Source organism: Gavia stellata, chromosome 8 (assembly GCF_030936135.1).
Source record: "Gavia stellata isolate bGavSte3 chromosome 8, bGavSte3.hap2, whole genome shotgun sequence".
NCBI classification, from domain to species: domain Eukaryota; kingdom Metazoa; phylum Chordata; class Aves; order Gaviiformes; family Gaviidae; genus Gavia; species Gavia stellata.
The window spans coordinates 8,210,001-8,230,901 of NC_082601.1; the positions used below are offsets into that span (position 1 = coordinate 8,210,001).

At 39.3% G+C, this 20,901-nt stretch overlaps 1 protein-coding gene across 2 annotated transcripts in view; it reads right to left on the minus strand.

The window, feature by feature from the left end:
• The window catches only part of CCNT2 (cyclin T2), a 23,106-nt gene extending 2,488 nt beyond the window's left edge, over positions 1 to 20,618 (minus strand). For both annotated transcript variants that reach the window (XM_059820148.1, XM_059820149.1), the window contains exons 1-8: positions 20,568 to 20,618; positions 19,671 to 19,752; positions 12,245 to 12,373; positions 11,126 to 11,186; positions 9,944 to 10,006; positions 3,569 to 3,614; positions 2,067 to 2,230; positions 163 to 233 (exon numbers count right to left, since the gene is read on the minus strand). In XM_059820148.1, coding sequence (XP_059676131.1) covers positions 163 to 233; positions 2,067 to 2,230; positions 3,569 to 3,614; positions 9,944 to 10,006; positions 11,126 to 11,186; positions 12,245 to 12,373; positions 19,671 to 19,752; positions 20,568 to 20,587 — 636 coding nt within the window. In that variant the 5' untranslated portion in view covers positions 20,588 to 20,618. The remainder of the gene's footprint in view (positions 1 to 162; positions 234 to 2,066; positions 2,231 to 3,568; positions 3,615 to 9,943; positions 10,007 to 11,125; positions 11,187 to 12,244; positions 12,374 to 19,670; positions 19,753 to 20,567) is intronic.
• Between the last annotated feature and the right edge of the window lie 283 nt (positions 20,619 to 20,901).

Below are 20,901 nucleotides of genomic sequence, written 5' to 3' on the forward strand. Positions count from 1 at the left end.
CTCACAGGTGAGGATAAGAGCTGACTCAAGGTTTCACCCCCTCCCAATCCAGCTGCAGGAATAAAAAGCAAATAACATATAACTGAACTTTTTCCCTTGGTTCATAATTCTCCTCGAAGTTCACCTCTTTTTGCTAGACACTATTATAGGAAAATTTCTTACCCGCCAATTTCTAATTCTCTTGAGCCTGCTAGGCGTTTTCTCCAGTATCTGCAGAAACTCATGAGTTAGCTCTGGGTAGAAAAAAAACCAAAGCCATTTCTTACATCTGATTCTGTAATAAGCAGGTTAAACTTTAAGCATTTTTCTAGACTAACAGTATACAGCTTTTGCAGTAGTTACTACAGGCTGCACATGATTTGAATTTATATTCAATAAAGAATTTTGTTAGACAAGTGTTGAACAAAAAAGCTACAGTATTTCACTATGACAGACCTGTGACCACTACATGCGTTCTGAAAAACAGGTTTGAATTGAAGATTTCATTATTACTCTTGCAGAATCTGGATTTGTCACACCAAAAATTTCTAGAGGTCTGTACAAACAATAGCTCCTAAAATAACATACTTGCTATTGCGCTTGGGCATTTCCTGTATGAAGTTAGGTTTCCTTTAAAGTATAAATTTCTAAGTCACCCTTTCAGTCATTCCACCCAACTTCAGGAACAACCAACAACAGCTCCGAACAAAACATAAGCTGTCAGACCCTTTGAAACACCCTGTTTTAAACAATAGTTTTTGATGAATTTGTGTTCAAGGCAAAGCAGCTGGCTGTGTTAAAAACCCAAAGATCCTTGCAATTAGTATGTCCACAAAGAAACGTAGCTCTCTATGCTTGTCAGCTGTAAATAACAATACTTTCCACTGAAATTTAGTTCTACTCACAAGCTAAAATAATTAGGTATAGTCAGAATTTGAATGCAAAAGTAGATCTCTGGCAGGTCTGGAAGAACTGGCTTCTCCAGAGCTCCACAAGCTAGTTATAAACTAAGCTGCTCCCAAGGGCAAAACTGCCTCAGCCCTCTGGTCTGCCCAACTCTATTATACACACCAGCTCCATAAACGCTTGAACAATCCAGCAGTGTTCACTGTGAGCTCACAGCACACATCTCGTGGGATTTCAAAAATCAAAATGATGCATGCTTACCAAACACACAAACCCAACAGCCCGATGAGAAGGCAGGCAGGAAGGCAGGCAGGCTGGTATTTGAAACTACAGATACAACTTAAAGAAGCCTACTAAGACAGAGACATTTGAACTTGCCATTTCAAGCTCACTCTGGCTCTGTGCTTCACGTGACATTTACTCAAGTTTCCACTTTCAAAAAAAAATATTGCCATTAAGAAATAAAAGCTCAGCAGAGGAGAAAAGCAGGCCGTGGGGAGCTACGCTGGGCCATACCAAGCCTAGAGGCCTCTGCCACTACTCTGAAACACATGTTTTACTCTAGAACTAACAGCAAAGTCTAATACATAGATCTGAAAGCCCCAGAAGCTCCCAGCTCCACTACAGTAGCTTATATAGGCCTTAAATTCAGACTCCACTGTAATAAGCACTATTTCAAAAGACAGTAAACTTCTAGGTACACGGTATTCTAGGTATATGCTTTCTTCTGGAAAAAAGCCATTTAACAAGAAAAAAATATTTTACAGGAGTTTATTAACACAGAACTACCTTCACAAATACAGCAATTTTATGTTTAGCCTTAAGAACAGTTGTTTCAGTGACAGTTAAACCATAAACTTGGACCAGTGATGTACGTAAAATGACCAGGACTGCATGGATTTGCACTGGTAGATCTCCATCTCTTTCCTGGTTCTGGAAAGCACTTAAAAGCAAGATTCTAACCTGCACCTACAAAAGGTACGCGGATGCTCCAGCCCACAGAATAAAATGAAAAGGGTCTCAAAACTAAGTTTGTCTTCTGCTATACCTTTCTCTCACTCGAGGATCTGGTACCTGAATTCAGTGAGACTTAATTTCTACATTAATTAATTTTCCCATTTTCCAATTTCTACATTAATAAATCCTTGAATTTTGAGATGTGAAAAGGCAGTATTACTTACCATCTAGTAATTCTAGAGTAACTGAAGGATCTACATATTCCCACCAGTGTTTTCCGTCAGTTGATACTGGGATCTCCCAGTTGGACCATTTGCAGGCCAAGTGAATGCACACACATGCTATCACTGTAGGCTTGTACTGAAGGCAGAATGTAGTAAGGTGAAGACTGTTGCACAAATTTCATAATGAGGAACCAAAGGAAACCAAACATGTAAAACAGAAAACCCAAACAAATCAACCATTAACATACAGAATAAGGTAACTCGTCAAGCAACAGCAGTTAAACATTAGTTCATGGAACATTTTTCTGATTAAGTTCATAAGGTATCTTACTGCCTTAAGAAAACAAAGGGCAGGGCATTTATCTGGTAGAAAAGGTTAATTTGCTTTTGCTATTAAAAATGTGACGAACAGTAAATAAATTTACCAGTTATTCTACTGTACTTAAGGACTAAAAATAAAGAAGTATAATATGGTCAATTACAATTCTCCAGTAAAAGAAACATACAGCTGATTATGCAGTCTCTGAAGGAGACAATTAGATGAAGGTACCCAATAGTTCCACAGAGGCCAAGTGAATTACTTGTGGGCTTAGCTTTCACTTGGCCTGGATTTGTGATACTTGTGAACTCGCCTTCAGCTTCCAGCTGGCAGCAGCACAAAGACATTGATTCAGTTTCACTGCTTTATCACAGCTTTTCTTAACAGCTATTTAAAATACAGAACATTGCCCATCAAGGAACCACCAAGAAATATTTATTTGGAAGAGTTCTAATAACCAGCAGATACTGCTTAAAAATTATGAACACATAATGTAATCCCCTTAAATAAAGCTCAAAGTTGTTTTGCAAGAAGTAAATTGAAGTAATAGAGAAATCAAGACTAAAGTCTGCTCTCAAATTCCATCCTTCTGCAACAGGCTATGTATACACAATCCCCATTTGGAATCCTAGAACTTTAAATTTATGTAAGTACTTAAGTTTTAAAACTTTATATGGAGATTAAAGAGCTGTTTCTAAAAGGAAGATCACTGGACTACTACTAGTCTATCTGAAAAGAAAAATCAGCTAGTCGAAAAGATCTTAGGCCCACTACAGTTTTGTAAGTTAAGATTGGATCAATATATTTAAAGTTAAGAGAAAACTGCCATTAACTACAAGTGTAAACTAAAAATTGTTTTGTACTTACCAAGATGCTCGAATTTCTAGGTTAAGTTTAGCTCTTTGTAATCTTTAGCTGCTATTCAGGCTACCAATTTTAGACTTATGCACTCACAATCGAGAAAATGTCATCAGAAAGCACCACTACACTTCTCATTGTGCATTTAACCCCGTTGTGCCATCAGGCCCTTGTACAATACACCGCACTGCAAACAGGAAGGTACCACCACTGGAGATGGCCCAGTCTCCTGTTGCAACAAGGGTAAGACACATGTAGGGGGCCCTGCAGTAAAGGAAGCTATAGTGTGCTACAACAGTGCAACAAAGAGGTTCAGGATAACAACCTGTTGGTAGCCATGAAATAGGATGTCTGTGCCAAATCCTTGCTTGCTGTAAGAGAAGAAAAACAGAGAGATTAAAGATCTGCACTAACTTGGCAGGTTCATTCCAAAATTAAAGCAGTTTTACTTTCCAAAAGCACCACTTGGTATTTCCACAGAACTGATCCGAATTTAGCTAACTAGCCTTTAAAATAATCTTTTCCGAGATACAGAAGAGCCCATTACATTCAGTAACTGGAGATGGACCAGTCATTCCGTTCACTGAGCCTCCCCCTGTACAACCCATAAGACAGTTTCCCTTTGCTTATCTGCCCCGCAAACACCTCACACATGAGCGCGCTCCCTTCTGGGAATGCCTGCTTCCCCACCCTCATTTACAGAGGATCCCTGGCATAACCTTGGACTGCAGTAAGGCAGTCAGTAAAAGCCAATTCATAGCACAGTGCAAGTTCTGCTCTTGGAGAGGAGCACGGCAGGACAGTTGGAGAACATCCCCGCCCCTGCCCACCACCCTCCCCAAAACCAGCCACATCTCTCTCCCAAAGCCCTACAACACAGCAAGCTCCCAAGCTAGACGATAAAAAAAATTAAACAAGTTTTCTGCTCCCTCTAGTTAAGAGCACCGTACTCATAACATTTTCCACATTTGTTAAACCTATCGCAAAGCTTCGATAGGAAATAAACAACTTCACTTTAGTTACAGTCAGGAAAAAAACCCACACAAGACTGCAACGTGCCAGAAATGAAAAGCTAACCACTTAGGCTGCTACAGCCATCTAGCACTGACCCCTACCAGTGAAACCCCAACACTCCTCACTCAAGTAAGAGAACTTACTGTAACATGCATATAATGGAATAGCTGGGCACAATGGTTTTAACTGAAGATTGAATGCAGCCTTCATTGAATTCTTACTTTGACACTATCACTTGAAATCAGTGCTACCTGCAGAAAGCGTATTGTTGAATTTTATGTCAAAGGGAATATTATTAAACTTTCATTTAATAATAATCGTTCCACAAAGTTTGAGAAAGACTGCAATGGCTTTTAAAATTTAATTTAAAAAGCATATTAAAAATGTGATTTAATGCAACTTCTAATGATTGCCAAGGAGAACAAATCAGATTTGTCTTTATGCTACACAGCCGGGCACTGCCATAATCTGAGAAGAATGTGGAAGTAGCAAGGTAACAGGATCCATTCCTACACACAAATTCTACTAATCCATAATAATCAAAAAGTGAACTGACAACATGACAGCTTTATGCTACAATATTTAGTTTGCAAACTATAATGGTGATTGCATGCCAGATAACCATGGAGTTCAACCTCCTCTCCCTCCCATCAACAAAACGTAAGGCTGTATTACCAAAAAAGAAAAAGTCAAATGAGACTATCTTAACAAAACAAATGAAAATACAGAATGGTTGGATAAGACTGAAATTGATGTCTTGTTCTTCATTTGTCATCAAAGTAATGTTTAAAGGATCTTCAATGTTTTCTACATTCTGTAAAGTTACAACATGTTTGAATTAAGGGACCGGACCAAGAAGCATCTCTACTCTCACTGAAATGTCCCTTTTGAACAAGAAAAGCAGATGCCAGAAAACTTCTATTTAACATCAGCTTGAAAGGTGAGTAAATCAAAAGACATACCTGGAAGAAAAGAATCACATCTTGAAACACACATTTTAGCCTCAATCAAAAATTAACGTGCTAAGTACCTTACCTACACTACAAGCAGTATGGTACTGTTTCAACTTATTTACAGCTAAATAATCATCATTGCCAAAACCAGCAAATTTCAGCTCACAACTAAAGCCTATGCTGACACAAGGCACAACTGAAAACATCTGTCCCAAACTCTTCTCTTACATTTAGGACAGCTTTGGTTTAGTAGAATCCATCACTAAAAGTAAAGCTAACGAATTTTGGCTCCTATATTTTGGGGTGTTGTTTCCTTTATAGTAGTGGAAAGTGAATCTCCAAATTAAAATAATCTTGAAGCAGAGGCTAAAACAACCCAGCAGAGCTTCTCTGTTGTAACTCACAAGTCGCAGGACTGATAACTGACACCAGCCATCAATAATCAGTTTTATATTTTATCATTCAGGAGTGATTTAAAACACCCACCCTGTCTCACTGCTGCAGAAGCAACCATAAGGCAGGGGATTACTAAAATAGTAATCAAGATTTTGAAACAGGACTTGCTGTCCGATACACCTTCCAAAAGGCTACTGTCTCCAAGAAATTCCCAACTGGAAAGCAAAATGCTTTTTATTGGGCATCGCTGCACAATTCAACCGGAAGCAATTCCAAGATACCTGAGTCTTTTCTTCAACACTAGGTTATCTTGGATCTCGATATAATCATGAAAACATGACTGCCAAGTCACCCTTAGGAAGGTGGTAGCTGGCTGCACCTAGGACCCTGACAACATATGTAAGCATTCTCCAGAAAGAGGAGACTGCAGATGAGCCAGTCAACATCAGAAGAGAGAAAGCTTCCTGAAGTCCTTCTGGGCAAAAGGAAAAAAGCCACAGGCTCTGAATGGAGGTTTGCTGGTGGATGCCTGTTGTATCTGGAAAGGGCTGGAGGAGGCCATGGTGTAGGCATTCAGGTTTGAGCAGTCCTGGTGGCTTTACTTTCTTGAAAGCATTTGAACCTTGGGAACAGGCCTCCAGAAGCCTGAGGTGAAAGCTCAGAATGTGAAGGCCGCCTGCAGCAGTGCTGGAGTGCAGCTGGTGTTTTAAGATCTTTCCACACCACTTAGTATACTAAGATTTAAATTTTCCTCGTTAGAATACCCCCTGAAAAAGCTGATTCATTTTCATCTCCTCTTCTGCTGACTTTGTCTTTATCAGCCTGATTTAATCAATGGCACCTGTGCACACAGATACTATGGTATGTTTGAAGAATTTGACAGTGCAATTTCCACAAAAGATTAGTAAGGATCATGATTGTTCAAGATACCTGATAACCTGCAGAGCTGCGAGAAGAATCCTAGAAATCCTTGGGATCCAATCTTCAGTTCCAAAAGAAGGTTGTGTACCAACACAGAAAAAGGAATGACTGAAGACTTCCCAAGGTGGAGATGAGGGTACAGATTCCTCCCCTTCAAGTTCCACCAAGAAGGAGGCTGGGAACAGACTGATTTTACACCAGAGCTTAAGAGGACCATGTCATGGTCTCAGCACTAGGGCAGTTTCACTGCTGATCATCTGACTAGCATTCAAGCCAGTAAGGTAGTTTGACACCTGAACAGTTTTTGGTGTTTTGCTGTTGTTTTGGTTATTTTGTTTTTATTTTGTCTTCAGTACCGGAGCATCCTTGGAATGGCCACTGATGCTTGCTGACAGGCCTTCACAGATCCACTGCCTTCAGATTCTTTAGAGGACCTGTGGGATCCTAAGGAATGATGGTCATGTCTCCTCTTCTCAGTCTCTTGACACTGAGGAAGAATGGTGCAGAAAAAAGACTGAGCCCACACCATTTTCCTTGTTTACTACACTGATCAAACTGTAAAGATGGAACAATTTCACAAACCCACGAATCTTGGAAAACCTGATAAAATAATTAGATACCTTACACCTGAACATCACGAGTCACTATGTATCCACCCAGTCACTCCTTACCTACAGTGATCTGTGTTGTCTAATACTACTTTCAGAAAGGCTTTCAATCTCAGAGATGAAGAATTCAACTTTTTTCTTTAATTGTATGTTGAAGCAGTTATGTTTATTTGCACCAATTCCCACTTACTAGTTCATCTTCAGCTTCCAGCAATTGATTCTGGTATGCCACTGTGAGACTAGACAGTCTTCTGACAAAGGACTTGGCTGACTCTTTTGAGCATCATCAACAGAACCTGATTTTTTTTTTTCCATTTTTTTTTTAAAGGGAATAGCTTACAGATTAATACAGGTAACAGTTACAGCATAAAGCACATTACCCTGGATGCAAGACAACAAGAAGTGATAATCAGCCATCCTCTTAGCCACTTAAGTTTAGCCAGCAAAAGGGCATCTTCTCACCACGTGGCAATTCACTGCACACATGCTAAGCCAAAACCTTAAGTACATTTGCATACCTCACCTAACTTTGTTGCCTCTCTTTTGATACTTAAGTAGTCAGCCACACTATATTCCTCCTTTCCTTCTCTCCCCAGAGACACAGTTGGAGGTTTTAATCATAACAGTCTTGGATAAGTTAATCACCTTTAATAGAAAAAGGTATCTCTGCCTTCTGAAATAGTGCTTTTTGTCCAAGAACACACATTATCAATAACTGGATGAAGCAATCTTCCATTTCTTTAACTTCTCAGTCAATCCCTTTAGCACTAAAGGCTTAACACTGACAAGTCTTAGATATATTTTGAAAGCTTCAGGACTTGCTATCTAAGCATTGGACCTATTCACATTAAAACAACACACTGTCCAATAAATAAGTGTTAAGAGACAGAGAACTAAAATCATACCACTGCATCTGTGAAGATCTAACACTGTGCCCACACGCCCATCTCTTTATTCACTCAATACGTAAGACTAATGTTCCACGGCAAATATTCTCTACTTGCTTGACTTGCATGAGTGACTACAGATTTCATGCTCAATGTTTTTAATTTATGGTTTAATTTGTTTTCTTTTTTTTTTTTTTAACATGAGGTACTCAAGTCTTGTGTTCACAGCCTATACTACCCCTAAGAGGGGCATATGCTGACAAGAATTCCATTTGCATACACACATACTAAGAAGCACACCTACTCCAGTGAGTAGATTTTCAAGCATCAGATATATTACATTCACTTTGTACCAGTCCTTGAGGTACATGGATTTTCACCCCTCACTAGAGTCTTCAGATTTCAAGACTTGGTATAATTTTGGAATTCTAAGTATTTTGTTAAACTGTGCTGACATTAAATACTAGCTTTAAAATGTCAAATTTAAAAATTAACATGTACCTTCAATGTATGAATTTTGTCAGTACAGAAAAGTAGCATACAAAACACAAAGGAAAAAGCTGAACTGTCTTATAGTGGTATCTACCCTTGACTAAAGGTGTAGCAGTATGCCTTTCTTCTTGTAGGCTCAAGTCAAATACACTTGCTAATGTAGAAATCCTGATGCAGCTACAATACTGCCTGCCACCCCTCCCCACAGCCCCAAATATCGAGCAGAAGTGCAGGGGCTCACACAAAACAGTGAAATATGTGCTCACATTTACATTGACCAACAGCTAAGAAAATCCAAAGCAAAACCCTACAGAGCTGCTGATGCAGACTATTGAGACGTTAGGTGCAATTAGACTCATGCACCAAGTCACAATCAGATCTGGATGGAAAGCAAAGAATCATTACCTTATAGCAAGAATAGGAATAAAGCTGCTTTATATGCAAGTAAGTTACACACAGCACCAGTCCTACTCAGAATGAAACTCTGAGGACACTACACCAGTAAGCTACTTTAAAATGAGAAAGATACCTTTCCTTCAAAGAACAACTTTAATTCTAGAGTTATGACAAAACAGATCTAGTTAACATGATTAAGTTGTACCTAACTTTCCTATATTTTATGGAGAGAAAAAAACCCAAAACAACTTTGAAGCACTTAACTTGGCATTTTTCACTGCAAAATCAGCTAATGACTGAAGACTAACAACCATGGTCTAATAATTTCCAAACACTTTTTAATTAAGGAACATAATTAAAGTGAAAAGTTTATTTTAGGTGCTTTTGTAACTGATTCCTCATTTTTTCAACCTCCATCTTATGAGAGATTTCTTTTTCCTTTTTAAAGCTCCTAAGGAAACCAATTTAAGAATTAAAGAAGGCGTACCAAAATTCAACAAAAAATATTAAAACCTCAAACCATCCAAAATAAGTAAATACACCCTGCTCCAGAAAAACAGTTAGTCACATCTTGAAGTATTTGCATGTGATAGCAGACCTGCCATGCACTCTCTTTATCTCTCAGTTCATTACCTAAAAAGATTTGCTAGGCAGAAAGCTAGCATTAGCCATCAACCAACATGCAGACTAAATGTCACTTGGTAAAACTACTTCAGAGTGAAAATAATCAACCCAGAAAGATACTAAGTGGTTGGCTATTCAGTTTTCAACTACTAACTGCTTCTGTCATTTGAGAAAACATGGAACAGACATTATTAAAATCAAAGCTAATAAGAAAGCAAAAAAATTGTGAAGGACAGAGAACTGGACTCTATCAAACTCTAAAGGTTAAGATCAAGCTTTTAGTAATTAGCTTTAAACAAACTCTTTGGATAACATAGTTGGTGAAGATCATATTAGACAAATAATATCACCTTCAAATTTTACTAGAAAGGTAAAAAAGGACTTACAGAAACGGTTAAAAGTCACTGACCTCTCACTAATTGCGTACATTTCACAACATCTGTGTGTGGATGTTCAATGGTAATCTCAAAACCTGAAGAGTTACGAATACATTTTAGAATTATACATTTGCATCTGTAAAATAAAAACACAAACCCCTTTTGTTTCCCCACAGATCTAAAATGCTTGCTCAACCTTTGCACTGCAGATCAAGTAACATTATTTAACTGCCTTTTATTCCACACCTTGTCATACTTTTGAATAGTAGATGGCATAGCCACTTCAAGATCAATTAGTAAAACATTCCTTCAGTAATCTCAAGTCCTATATATATATAACCTGGAAAGTTACTGTATTTTTAAATTCAACATATCAGAACAGTTTCTAGTACATTAATAAGTCAGTAAAAGCTATATTACAGACACACTGAAACACATGTGTGTGCACGTGCACTTTATTAATTGATTTCTGGGCCTTAAACACGTTGCATCTATGAAACTACAAGTTAATTCAATTTGTAAGTCAGTGACTTAAGAAACCTTTCTTTGCTTATGAAGCTATTTTAAGAATAGGGTCATTACTATTAACTTTTTTGTTTTAAACAATATACTCAAAGTGGTATTTAAGAATACCTGAGTAAGTCAGTGTTGTCAGGTCTGCTAGCTGTAACTGTCTCTATTTATGTTACTTTAAAGTCAAAAGAGTTTCTTATCAGAACATTCCATTTCAAATTTTGGAATTACCTGAATTCATTAAATGGTTACACTGTAACTTGTGATGTTCAGAGGCAGTAACCCTGCTCAATTACATCATGTTCTTCTATTGAAAGGCAAAATGGGGAAGAGCTTTATACTAAGTGCTCTTCCCCATTGCTTCAGAACACATACACAGCTAACCTAGTATATAACATGTTACCTTACGTAAAGAAATATCAACATAGTTACTACTCTGGAGTAAAATCTATTTGGAAGGGCACACATTTCTACCCCATCAAACTGTCAGAAATACCTATTTTGCAAGTACAGATACGCCTTTTTTCTCCAAAGTGAACACAACAGAACTCCTAATATGAAACTAAATTCACAGGTCAGAAGTTGTATACAAAAAAAGTAAAATTCTGGTGTACTGACAGCACATCAAAAATCCAGTTACTTGGGTCCCATTACTTCTTCACGGAAAGTTGGCTGCACAAGAGATATTTAGAAAGACCTACCTAAAGTTTGAAGCATTATTGTTTCAAGTATAACCAGCTCTTGGGCTTGCTGAAGGTATGCCTGAAACAAATAAGCAAACAGGTCAAGACGTAGCTATCTGTTGTCACAAAATTTTAATCGTACACTTCCTATTTGAATAGTGGTACTAGCAAGACAAGACAAGACCACTACCCAAGCCAGTTAGCACTGACAACTCAGAACACCTCACTTTCACAGTAAGATTTACTTAGTCTGGATCTCATATAACCTATTCCAGCAAAGCATTTTTGGGAGGAGTGGGATGCTATAAGAATTAAAGGCTTGCCAGGGCAGATCAACTCAAATATCTCTAGGCAGGTAATCCATTTTACAAGTACTTTAAAATACAGCTGGAGATACTACATTGGCCTGTGCTAAGCTAGCTTAAGCTTGTGGGCTCAAACACCCACAACGTATACCATCAGGTGTGTGCGTATATATATACATACACCTCCACATGTCATTTCAAGAACTGGGAGCACAGCAAAGGTGCTCAAATAGTTTTATACGTCAGCTGAGGTCCAGCAGGGTATAAGTAGCTCAGCCTGACCTTCAAGCAGAACAGCTCTGGTGCATTTCCACCATACTTCCTCGTATGTTTGTTTCAGGAAGACTCATCTCAGGAAAGAAAATGTGAACGATAGAGTAAACGGAAGCTGTACAAACTTTGGCAAATGAGAGGAAGACCAATGTATAGCAGAGGCAGCAGCTGACAACTGTATCGCACCCTTTAAAACAGAATGTAGACAACAGCACACAGTGAGCTTCTGGTCGAGGAAAACAGTGTCCTGAACTCCCCTCTGCGCAAACTGTGTAACTTATGGAACCACGCATGAAACATCTTACTTAATGTCTAGCCTTCTACTATACATGTAGAACTCTTAAAAATAATGCAAGTTCAACATGGAACAATCTCTTCAAGTTACATAACACAAATATCAGTCTTTAATAAGTCATGTTAAGTAATACAAAAGACTCAAATGGTGTAAAAGCAGAAGTTTTTTCTAGTTTGCAGACAGCAATAATCCAGTCAAGACAATGTAAGAGATCATTAGATGAAGTGTCATCTAATTATCTTTAAAACCATGACTTCCACCTACATCACTCTTTGTATCCAGTTGTGGCTCTTGAGGATGAAGACAGGCATGTGCTACTTTAATAACATGTTCAAGTTTCCGTGGCTGTTCTTCCACTTTTGCAGCCAAAAACAATGCCGTAGGAGATATTATCTGAAGAAGAAAAACATATATTTTTTTTTTAACATTTTACAAGTAGGACTTTAATTTTTATGGAGAATCTAAACTGGTAATTAGAAAAGGTTTAAGAAGTTGGATTTGTTTGTGGTTTGTTTTTTTTGTTTTTAACAGTTCTGAAATCATGCAAGGCAACAAAAGTAACTAGTCATGTTTTATTTTATAACTGATTTAATCCTCTCAGCAGCACAGGGAATGAGTAGCATAAATGCTAAATTACATTTGTAAGTAAGGTATCTTGAGGTCAAACTAATTCTAGTTCATCCAATTTCTTGTACAGTAGTGAGCCATTATACTGCCATTTCAGTCAAAGTCAAAACAGCTGATGACAAGTTCTGCTAGCATTTGATTCTCCTAAAATGCAAGAAACTTTGCAGAGAACTTTAAGGAAAACAGCTTGTTATGTAAACATAGGTTGTGTAAGTAAAAGCTTACTCTTATAAACTTTACTATATACCCAGCAGTATCTGGTGAACAAAGCACAAGGATTCACAAAACAGTAGTTACACCAAATGTTAGTAAAGACTACAACTTACATATAAAGATGAAAATTTTAATAAAACTCTAGGTGTCATAAGCTGGCAGCAAAGCACCCATTTGCAGTTCAGTACCACCTAGGAGTTAGCTAAGAAGTGGAGCTGTGATGCCTGGTTATCAGCTAGAATGACTGATATATCTATATACAGAACATGGCTAACAACAAATGACTTGAAGAACCAGGGTCCTCTTCATATGCAACGCTGGCCATGCCAAACATGATTTAAAATGACAGCAGAAATCTTAATGTAGACACCAGCAGATTAAATTGGTTAAAATTAAGCCAGTAGAAAGCATTTATTCAGAGACTGAAACAGCTGCTTGTTGAGTGTTTAATTAATGCATGGTGGAAGCAGTGCAGGTATTGCATTTCTCCTTCAATGCCCAAGTAGAAATAGACTGAATGAACTGAAAGGCAGCCATAGTTCCCCCTGAAGTGAGGGGTTTTTTTGGTTAGCACGTAGCCCTTTGTTATGCCAAAATAAAGCACCTGGTATGAAAATTCGCAACATTTAAGTGATTACCCATTACATTTCAGGAGCTTTCAAATGTATCAAGGGAGTACTTTTTGCCTCCTTAAATCACTTCGAAATGTCCACTTGGATCTGAAGTAAAACTTGTAAGTTGGCAGACTTGAGGAAAACCGACACCCTGAGAAGGGGATACTTTTTGATGCACAGAAATGTGCCATGGAGAAATCTAGTATGCTAAAAAACCCCAAACCATCCAAAACAAGTCACAGGGAGCAATTCTTCCACAACGGAGACAAAAGAACTGCGTTCTTGTTAAGAAGCTTATCACTTAAGCCTTACAAATGAATGAAATAAAAACCTGAAGTCAGATGTTGCTGAACAAGGCCATATTAACAGTCATTTAAGACTTCTGATGATTTTTGAGAAGTTCCTATCCACACTGTTTGAAGCAATGATTTGAAATTCTGGAAGAAATTCCCTTTGCTAGGGACATACTACATGAAATATGTCTCACTTAAGCTGGGAGATAAACTTTAAAGACTATATGTGATGGAAAGAGTTTCTGGAGTTCAGAAAGCTACAGTATCAACAGCTTTGAAGTCCCAGAAGATGCAGAAGATGTACAGTAGCCCACACATGTATAACCCAACATACACATGCCATATAAAGGCATTTTACAGAGCAGACAAAATGTGTTCCAGCCCAGTAATGCAAGAACCAAGGCAAATCTCTCTCATTTACAGTTGTTTCACCCATATAAGCCCAGTGTGCTTCAGTGATTTAGGGCAGGCATAACCAAGGAAGGTGTCTGAGGCTAGCACCTTCTACACTAGGGCCAGCTTAAGGGGAAGGATTACATTCTCAGATATAATCCTGAGCTTCAGGGAAAAGCCAGATTGGCAGACAGGGCCAAGAAGCCAGAGAGCCATGACTGAGAGAAGAAAGGAAACTGGGAATATTTAAGGACGCCAGAGAGACTAGAAATGGTTCAATTATTTTTTTTTTTTTTTTTTTTTTACACTCAGGAAAAAGGATACAATGAGGTTGACCATCATGGACTGAAAACTAAGACTCAACATAGTGAAGTCACTGAGGAAGGAAAGTCATGCAGTATATAGAATCAGTAATAGAATAGATGATAAGAAGAAGCTTTAACAGAAAATAAATAGAGGATTTTTTCCATCCCCCCAGGATGACACAATTTCCCTTTTTGTTTGACATTTAAAACAAACCAAACAGATGTTCAGTCAGTAACCTGTAGCAGTGCCTTACTGCTGGGCTGAAGAACAACAAAAGCAACTACACTGTGAGCAATGAACTGTTGCTCCCTGCTGTAGTCTCCCTCTCTCTAGCCTTACCATCCCCACCAAGCATCACAGACTTATCCCCAAGTACCTGCATTCAGACCTTACAGTTTTTCTAGCTTTGTGTACAAGTTTAATGCAAATATATCCTAACACAAGGTCTCTTTCTACATAGCTTTTGGGTATAGTTAAACATACATGGAATTTTCACAATTCACCTTTCTGAAACATCAACTTCCAACAATTACCATGACTGAAAATACTTATACTTCACGGAGACATTCTTCGAACCAAGTCACCAATAACTGCGCAATTAAATCATCAGCAAATTCTCACTCACTATTTTTCTATGCCTGACTGCACTGAAGTTTTACTTCATTCCAAAAAACACCTCCTTCATCAGGCTGACTTCAGGATATCTTCTAATTTACTGAAACAGATCCCTTCTGGCCAAGAAGTCTCCACACAATTCCTGACCTCCAAGACCTTACATAAAACACAGTTCTGGAGGCTGATTTAAGTCAAACTGATTAACTGGCATTTAACTCGGGTTCATCAGAAATGTATGTACACGCCAATTATCTATTTCTTTAAAAAAGAAGCACTGGCTTTTGCCCAAGAATTTCAGGTCTTTGTCTTGTCTAGGACTAGGGTTCTCATTCCCAGTTTAAGAGTAGGTCAATATTTTTGTCTCCCTTGGTATTTATTCAGGAAAATAGACATCCTAATAAAGTTTCAGACTTGGCATGCATACAGTCGTCAGTGAAGATGACACACCCTGCTAAGTGTATAACTGGCAAAGTTACTCAAACGCTTTCATTCATTTCCAACTCTCAAAAACAGCAGAAAAAGCAAAGTAGAACAAAAAAGCAAAATTAAAGACACAGACTTGACAAAGCTGTAAGCTTCCATATATAAACATCTTCATTTGGCATAAACCAAACAAAATGATTTGAAGAAGTTATCTACCATGCACCCAAAATATTCTTTAAGACTTTGAGAAATATCTTCAGAAGAACACACATGATTTATGAAATTAAATCCCATTTTTGTACTAGCTGAGAATCTCAGAAACCAAGTCCCACTGAAATAGAAAAACCAAAACATAAGAGCCTTATTATGACAGTCCAAGAGTATTATGCAGCAAGTTTTATTGGTAAATGTGGTACAAGTCCTTTTTCACTTAAAAAAAGTACAAGACACATTGTAAGAACAGTGTTGCGACAATGAAGGCATTCGGATTAATCTCAGAATACATCTGCAGCATGCACATAATTTTCTGATAACTCCCTCTCCCTTTGAATGCCAGTATTAGTATGGTTTTAGACTTGATACAAATTAGGTTAAGACATTAAGTAGTTCCAGTGTATGACAGAGGTTTTTCAAGTGAGAACACAAAGAGTTGCAAGTTCTTTTTTTTTATTATAACCAGGAACTCACATTGCATAAAAGCAGCAAATATGTTAAATTGCAAGATTAAAAACAGAACTGAAGTGCCCAAAACAGCCTCACCAAAGCTTGGTGCATATTATGAAAGTTTTAAAAACTTTGCATAACTGCAAAGTCAGCTGTTGAATACTGCAATTTGGACAGGGCACAAGAGACAGGAAGGGAATACAGGGGGATGGGAAAGGAAATAAAATCTCCACACAACTCACCTACCTTGCACTTTAGGGAAAACATTGCTCCTGCAGCCGCCTTTAGGCACTTCACTAAGTTCCACTGCATGTCATACAAAAAAACCCCTTGACAACATCAAGTATGTTTTCAACTGGTTGTTTGGTATTCCACATGGCATTTCTAAGGATTATATTTAAAAATACAGCTACCATTTGGATGCCTTACCTCTCATTTCCAGCATACCAAGGATTTTTTCCCCTTCTGTTCTTCAAATTACAGTGTACTGAGGAATAAGCCTCTAAAATAGGTATTTGCTACATAACAATATCAAACACACTAAGTACTACAGAAACAGTATTTCCAGAAGAACTTTAATTTTCAAGATGTTTTAAAGTATAACAGTCAGGCTAGTATTTCCTAGAAAAAGCCAGCAAGTTTCCTGCCCACCCTGATGTTAGTACTTACTCACTTTATACTCAGCAAACCAAAGTTACTATGCCCTGGTCAACAGTAATGTAGAAAGAATAATTTGTACTACTGCTGAAGAGATTCATAGTAGTTCCTGAAGTGTCATTTGCATGGCTAGAGAAAATTAGCAGTCAGGGCATCCAGTTCTGCTTACCAGAATTGGTAAAGCAGGTTTCCACCCTATTACTGGGGCACAGCAACCTTGCAAGGTCTTAACCTGCTTTGATTGCAACATCAAAACCTGAATACATTCTTCTCTGCACCTAAATGTATGTACTTGATAGATAAGCGATAGCAATTCAAAAGTGACTTGTTAGCCCACAGTAACCTTGCAAAAATAGGGATATTTGGTCATCAGAGCAGTAAATGTAACACATTCAAAATGAGCCAAGACTACACTAACTGGTATATGCCACCCCTGTGGCTTTACAGATTGAAGATACTGTTGGGAATTCTGTCCCCTATTCGCAGTTGACTCAGAATCTTCAAAGCATGTAAGATTGTTTAGCAGTAACTTATATTGAAGAAAAAGTTACGACAACAGCTATTCAGTAAATAAGCTTCCATTAGCAGACCTGTTTATTAACAATTAAGTGCATGTGACTTATATGCAAGACATACATGTGTATTTCTATAACCCAGCAATTATACATGACAATAAATATGCACGTGTTTATTACTTGACTATAAACATTAACCTACCACTAAAGCAAGAAAACAAAGGCTACATTTTTTCAGCTGGAGATCATGAGGCATTCTGACTAATGGCCATCTAATTTTCTAGCCTCAGCCTTCAGATTCCTTCTTGCCATGGATAAACATCACCACATGTACAAAACAAAGAAATATTAGAGATATGCTCCATATACTGTAGAAAATTTTAGCTATGTCTTAGCTTCAAGACTGCCAGTACCTTACTATTTAATTTCTAAGGGTTAGTTTCTTCTTGCAGTGGTTGAATATTGTTACATTTTTTAGCTTGCCAAGTACTCTGGAGATTTGATATTAAGTATTTATTACAGTCCTCGGCTTTTGCTTTCTCTACAGAGAACCTGCCAGATGGTCTGGGAGTATTTTAAGTGACTCACAGTCACTTTGAGACCACCCCCTTTACCCTATAGGACAATAAGTAAGAAAATGCATTTGCCCATCAGTACACACACAAAGCTGCTGTCTGGCTTTACACTCCTTAAGAACTACAGAAAGAAACTCAGCAGGAATCAATTTTACTGAGTGCTAACTTGCAGTGCACTTGCCTTTAACTTTTATTTGAATACTATTACCTGAGAATTAATTTAACAATACACCTTCCCCCTCCTGTAATAGTTGCAGTTTCCATGGCATTTCAGCCCTTACATGGCTTACTTGTGAATTTTAAGATTCATAAGTGTAACTTAAGGCATAGCTTTCATAACAAGGGCACTATATATCCAACTACTACTGTGCTTCCAGTTCCAAGTGATGAGCGTTTTCCAGTGTCCGGTGAAAACCCGAACACAGCAGCTAAAGCTTCTTGCTACCTAAATCTATCCTAGATTACCAGATGACACCACAAACAGTAATCTAGCAGGTGATGTATGTAACACAAGCCCCCTCTACAGCAGCTCTACACAGAGTGACCTCTCCATTCCAAGCAGCTCTGCCTAGTTTACCAAGCCCACAAACCATCCACAGTCACAGAAAACTTTGGATGCCTCACCAGCTCCTCTTCCACTGGCTACAGGTTACTGCTACATGGGCAGGTACACGGAGGGGAGAAAGACGGAACAACTGTTTTACTGCTTTCACTTGATATATTACAGAAGCACTTTCAAAGGGCATATCCCACCACAGAGCTTGCTGGAACTTGATTCTCATGTGTGCTATTCTTGCTCTAAAACCAGAAAACTACTTCAGGAAAGTACATTTTGATTCATATGTATATCCATTCAATACATAGCTCTCTATCACTACATAAACAAAACCTAATGCTATATATTTCTTCCTGTTAAAGTGTTTCAGGCTTATGCACACTTAGCCAACACTTAAGCTTTTATTACATCAAGACTTGTAACACCGCAGTTTTGGTAACAAACTTGCTGCAAGTTTGAATTTACCTCAGATTTTGCACAATTACTTTTCTGAAATGTACCTACAAACTAATACGTATTTCTTGCCGAATAAACACCAAATAAGATGTCCATCTGCTCAGCCAACAGTGATAAACAAATTCATGACAGACAAAAGAGCTGGCAAACACTGTCACTCAATTACAGAGAGTATTTTTACAGAAGAATTCAGTTCTTCACAACATATTCCGTATTCAGATTCAGCATACTCAGTTCATTAGTTGAAACAAGAGAGCCAGCATTTTCTCACCAGATTTAAAGATTTTTCTTGTCTAATATGACTTACAATCAAGCTACTCAGGACTAGACTAGCTAAATGAATTTACACTGTTTTTTAAGAACAGATACATAATCCATATGGATACACACACAACCATATTATAATTGTCAGACACACCATGCTAGCACTGCCACTGACTTCATTACAAAAAACGTGTGTTCCTACACATCAGCCCTTCAAACTACAGCACATAAGCACTAGCCAGATTTGAAGCATCTAAACGCATTCTTCACACATCTGAAACGCGTTTGCTGATGGTGCCTGTTCTTTTTATTTCGATGGCAGACGATAAAATCTAATTACCACCAGTTAAAATAATTCAAAATTGAAAAGAAGTATCATTATTGCTTCTAAACCACTGGTAAGAAGCTAGAATTCCTATAAACAGGCCAAACTTCACAATCCAGCAAAGGAATATAACACTTGTCAGTCAGACCGTCGAAATTGTGGCCATATTATTATCGCATATAAAATCATACTTACATTTCGATTAAATTTTGTGAAGGAATGATGCATATAAAACCTGTGCATGTAAACAATTGCAGTATTTATTGTAAGCTGAGATCTAGAAGATTAAATTAAGGAAACACTACATGTTAAAAAAATTGTTTACAAGAACTGAAAGCAATGCGCTTCCTACATCAATCATTGCCTTCAACATACTGTCTTCAGCTGAAAATGAATTAAGGACGTGACGCTTCAGAACTTAACTGATATTAACACACACTTAACCGATACTAACACGTATCCTTCCCATCTGCTTCGCAGACAGTGTGGAGATTCCTACACGAGACTAGCCCCATGGCACCCACCGAATGAGAACTCCTCAATGGGCGACATACGCTGAAATACTGCCTCAAGTGCTTTTGTTTAGTTCTAATTCAAACGTTTCAGTAGGGGATTTGGGGCTTCGGTCTTACCCTGATCCTTTTTAAAAATCAGAGAATGGCTAAGGGGGAGATGCCCGCTTCAAGGAACACGAGTCTGCAAGCAACCGGGATCTACTTTAGAAGTGTCTAAGCCCGCAGCTACCGACACACAGGCGGCTAAAAGGCTAGGTCGGAGACCGGAGGCGTCTCTCCAGCCAGCCCGAGAGCCGCGACCCGTGCCTCTCTCACACGCCGACAAAGGCGGCGAAGCGGGGACTCCGCGAGGCTCCTCCTCCCATTCTGTGCCTCAAGGCCACGGCTCCATCCCACGAGAGCTGCCGAAGGAGCGGGAAGAGTCCCGAGGAGGGTTCCCTCACGGGGGGGAGACGGCGCTCCCGCCGCCCCGCGCGGCTGGTAACGGCGCCGCCCGCCCCGGCCCCTCGCCTCCCTCAGCCCGGCCCGCGGCCCCCGCCCGCCCGGCCCCGCCACCCCGCAGGCCCCGCTCGGATACACGTTGAGGCGCTGGCCCATATCTTGAATGAGGTTGGCCGCCTGCTGCCGGTACGAGAGCTCCTTGTCGGCCTCCACGCCGCAGCGCCGCGAGGGCGTGTTCTCCAGCTGCTCGCGGCTGAAGAACCAGCGCGACGCCGTCGAGGAGCCGCCGCCGCCCCGCGCCGAGGAGCCCGCGCCTGAGCCCGTCGCCGCCATGACACTTCCTCCCCCTCCCTCCGCGGCCCCGCCCGCCGGCGGCAGCGCCGCGCCCGGCCCCTCCTCCCCGCCCTCCATCGCGACTCTCGCGAGAACTGGCGGCGCGGCGCGCGGCCGGCCTCCCGCCTATGCGCCCT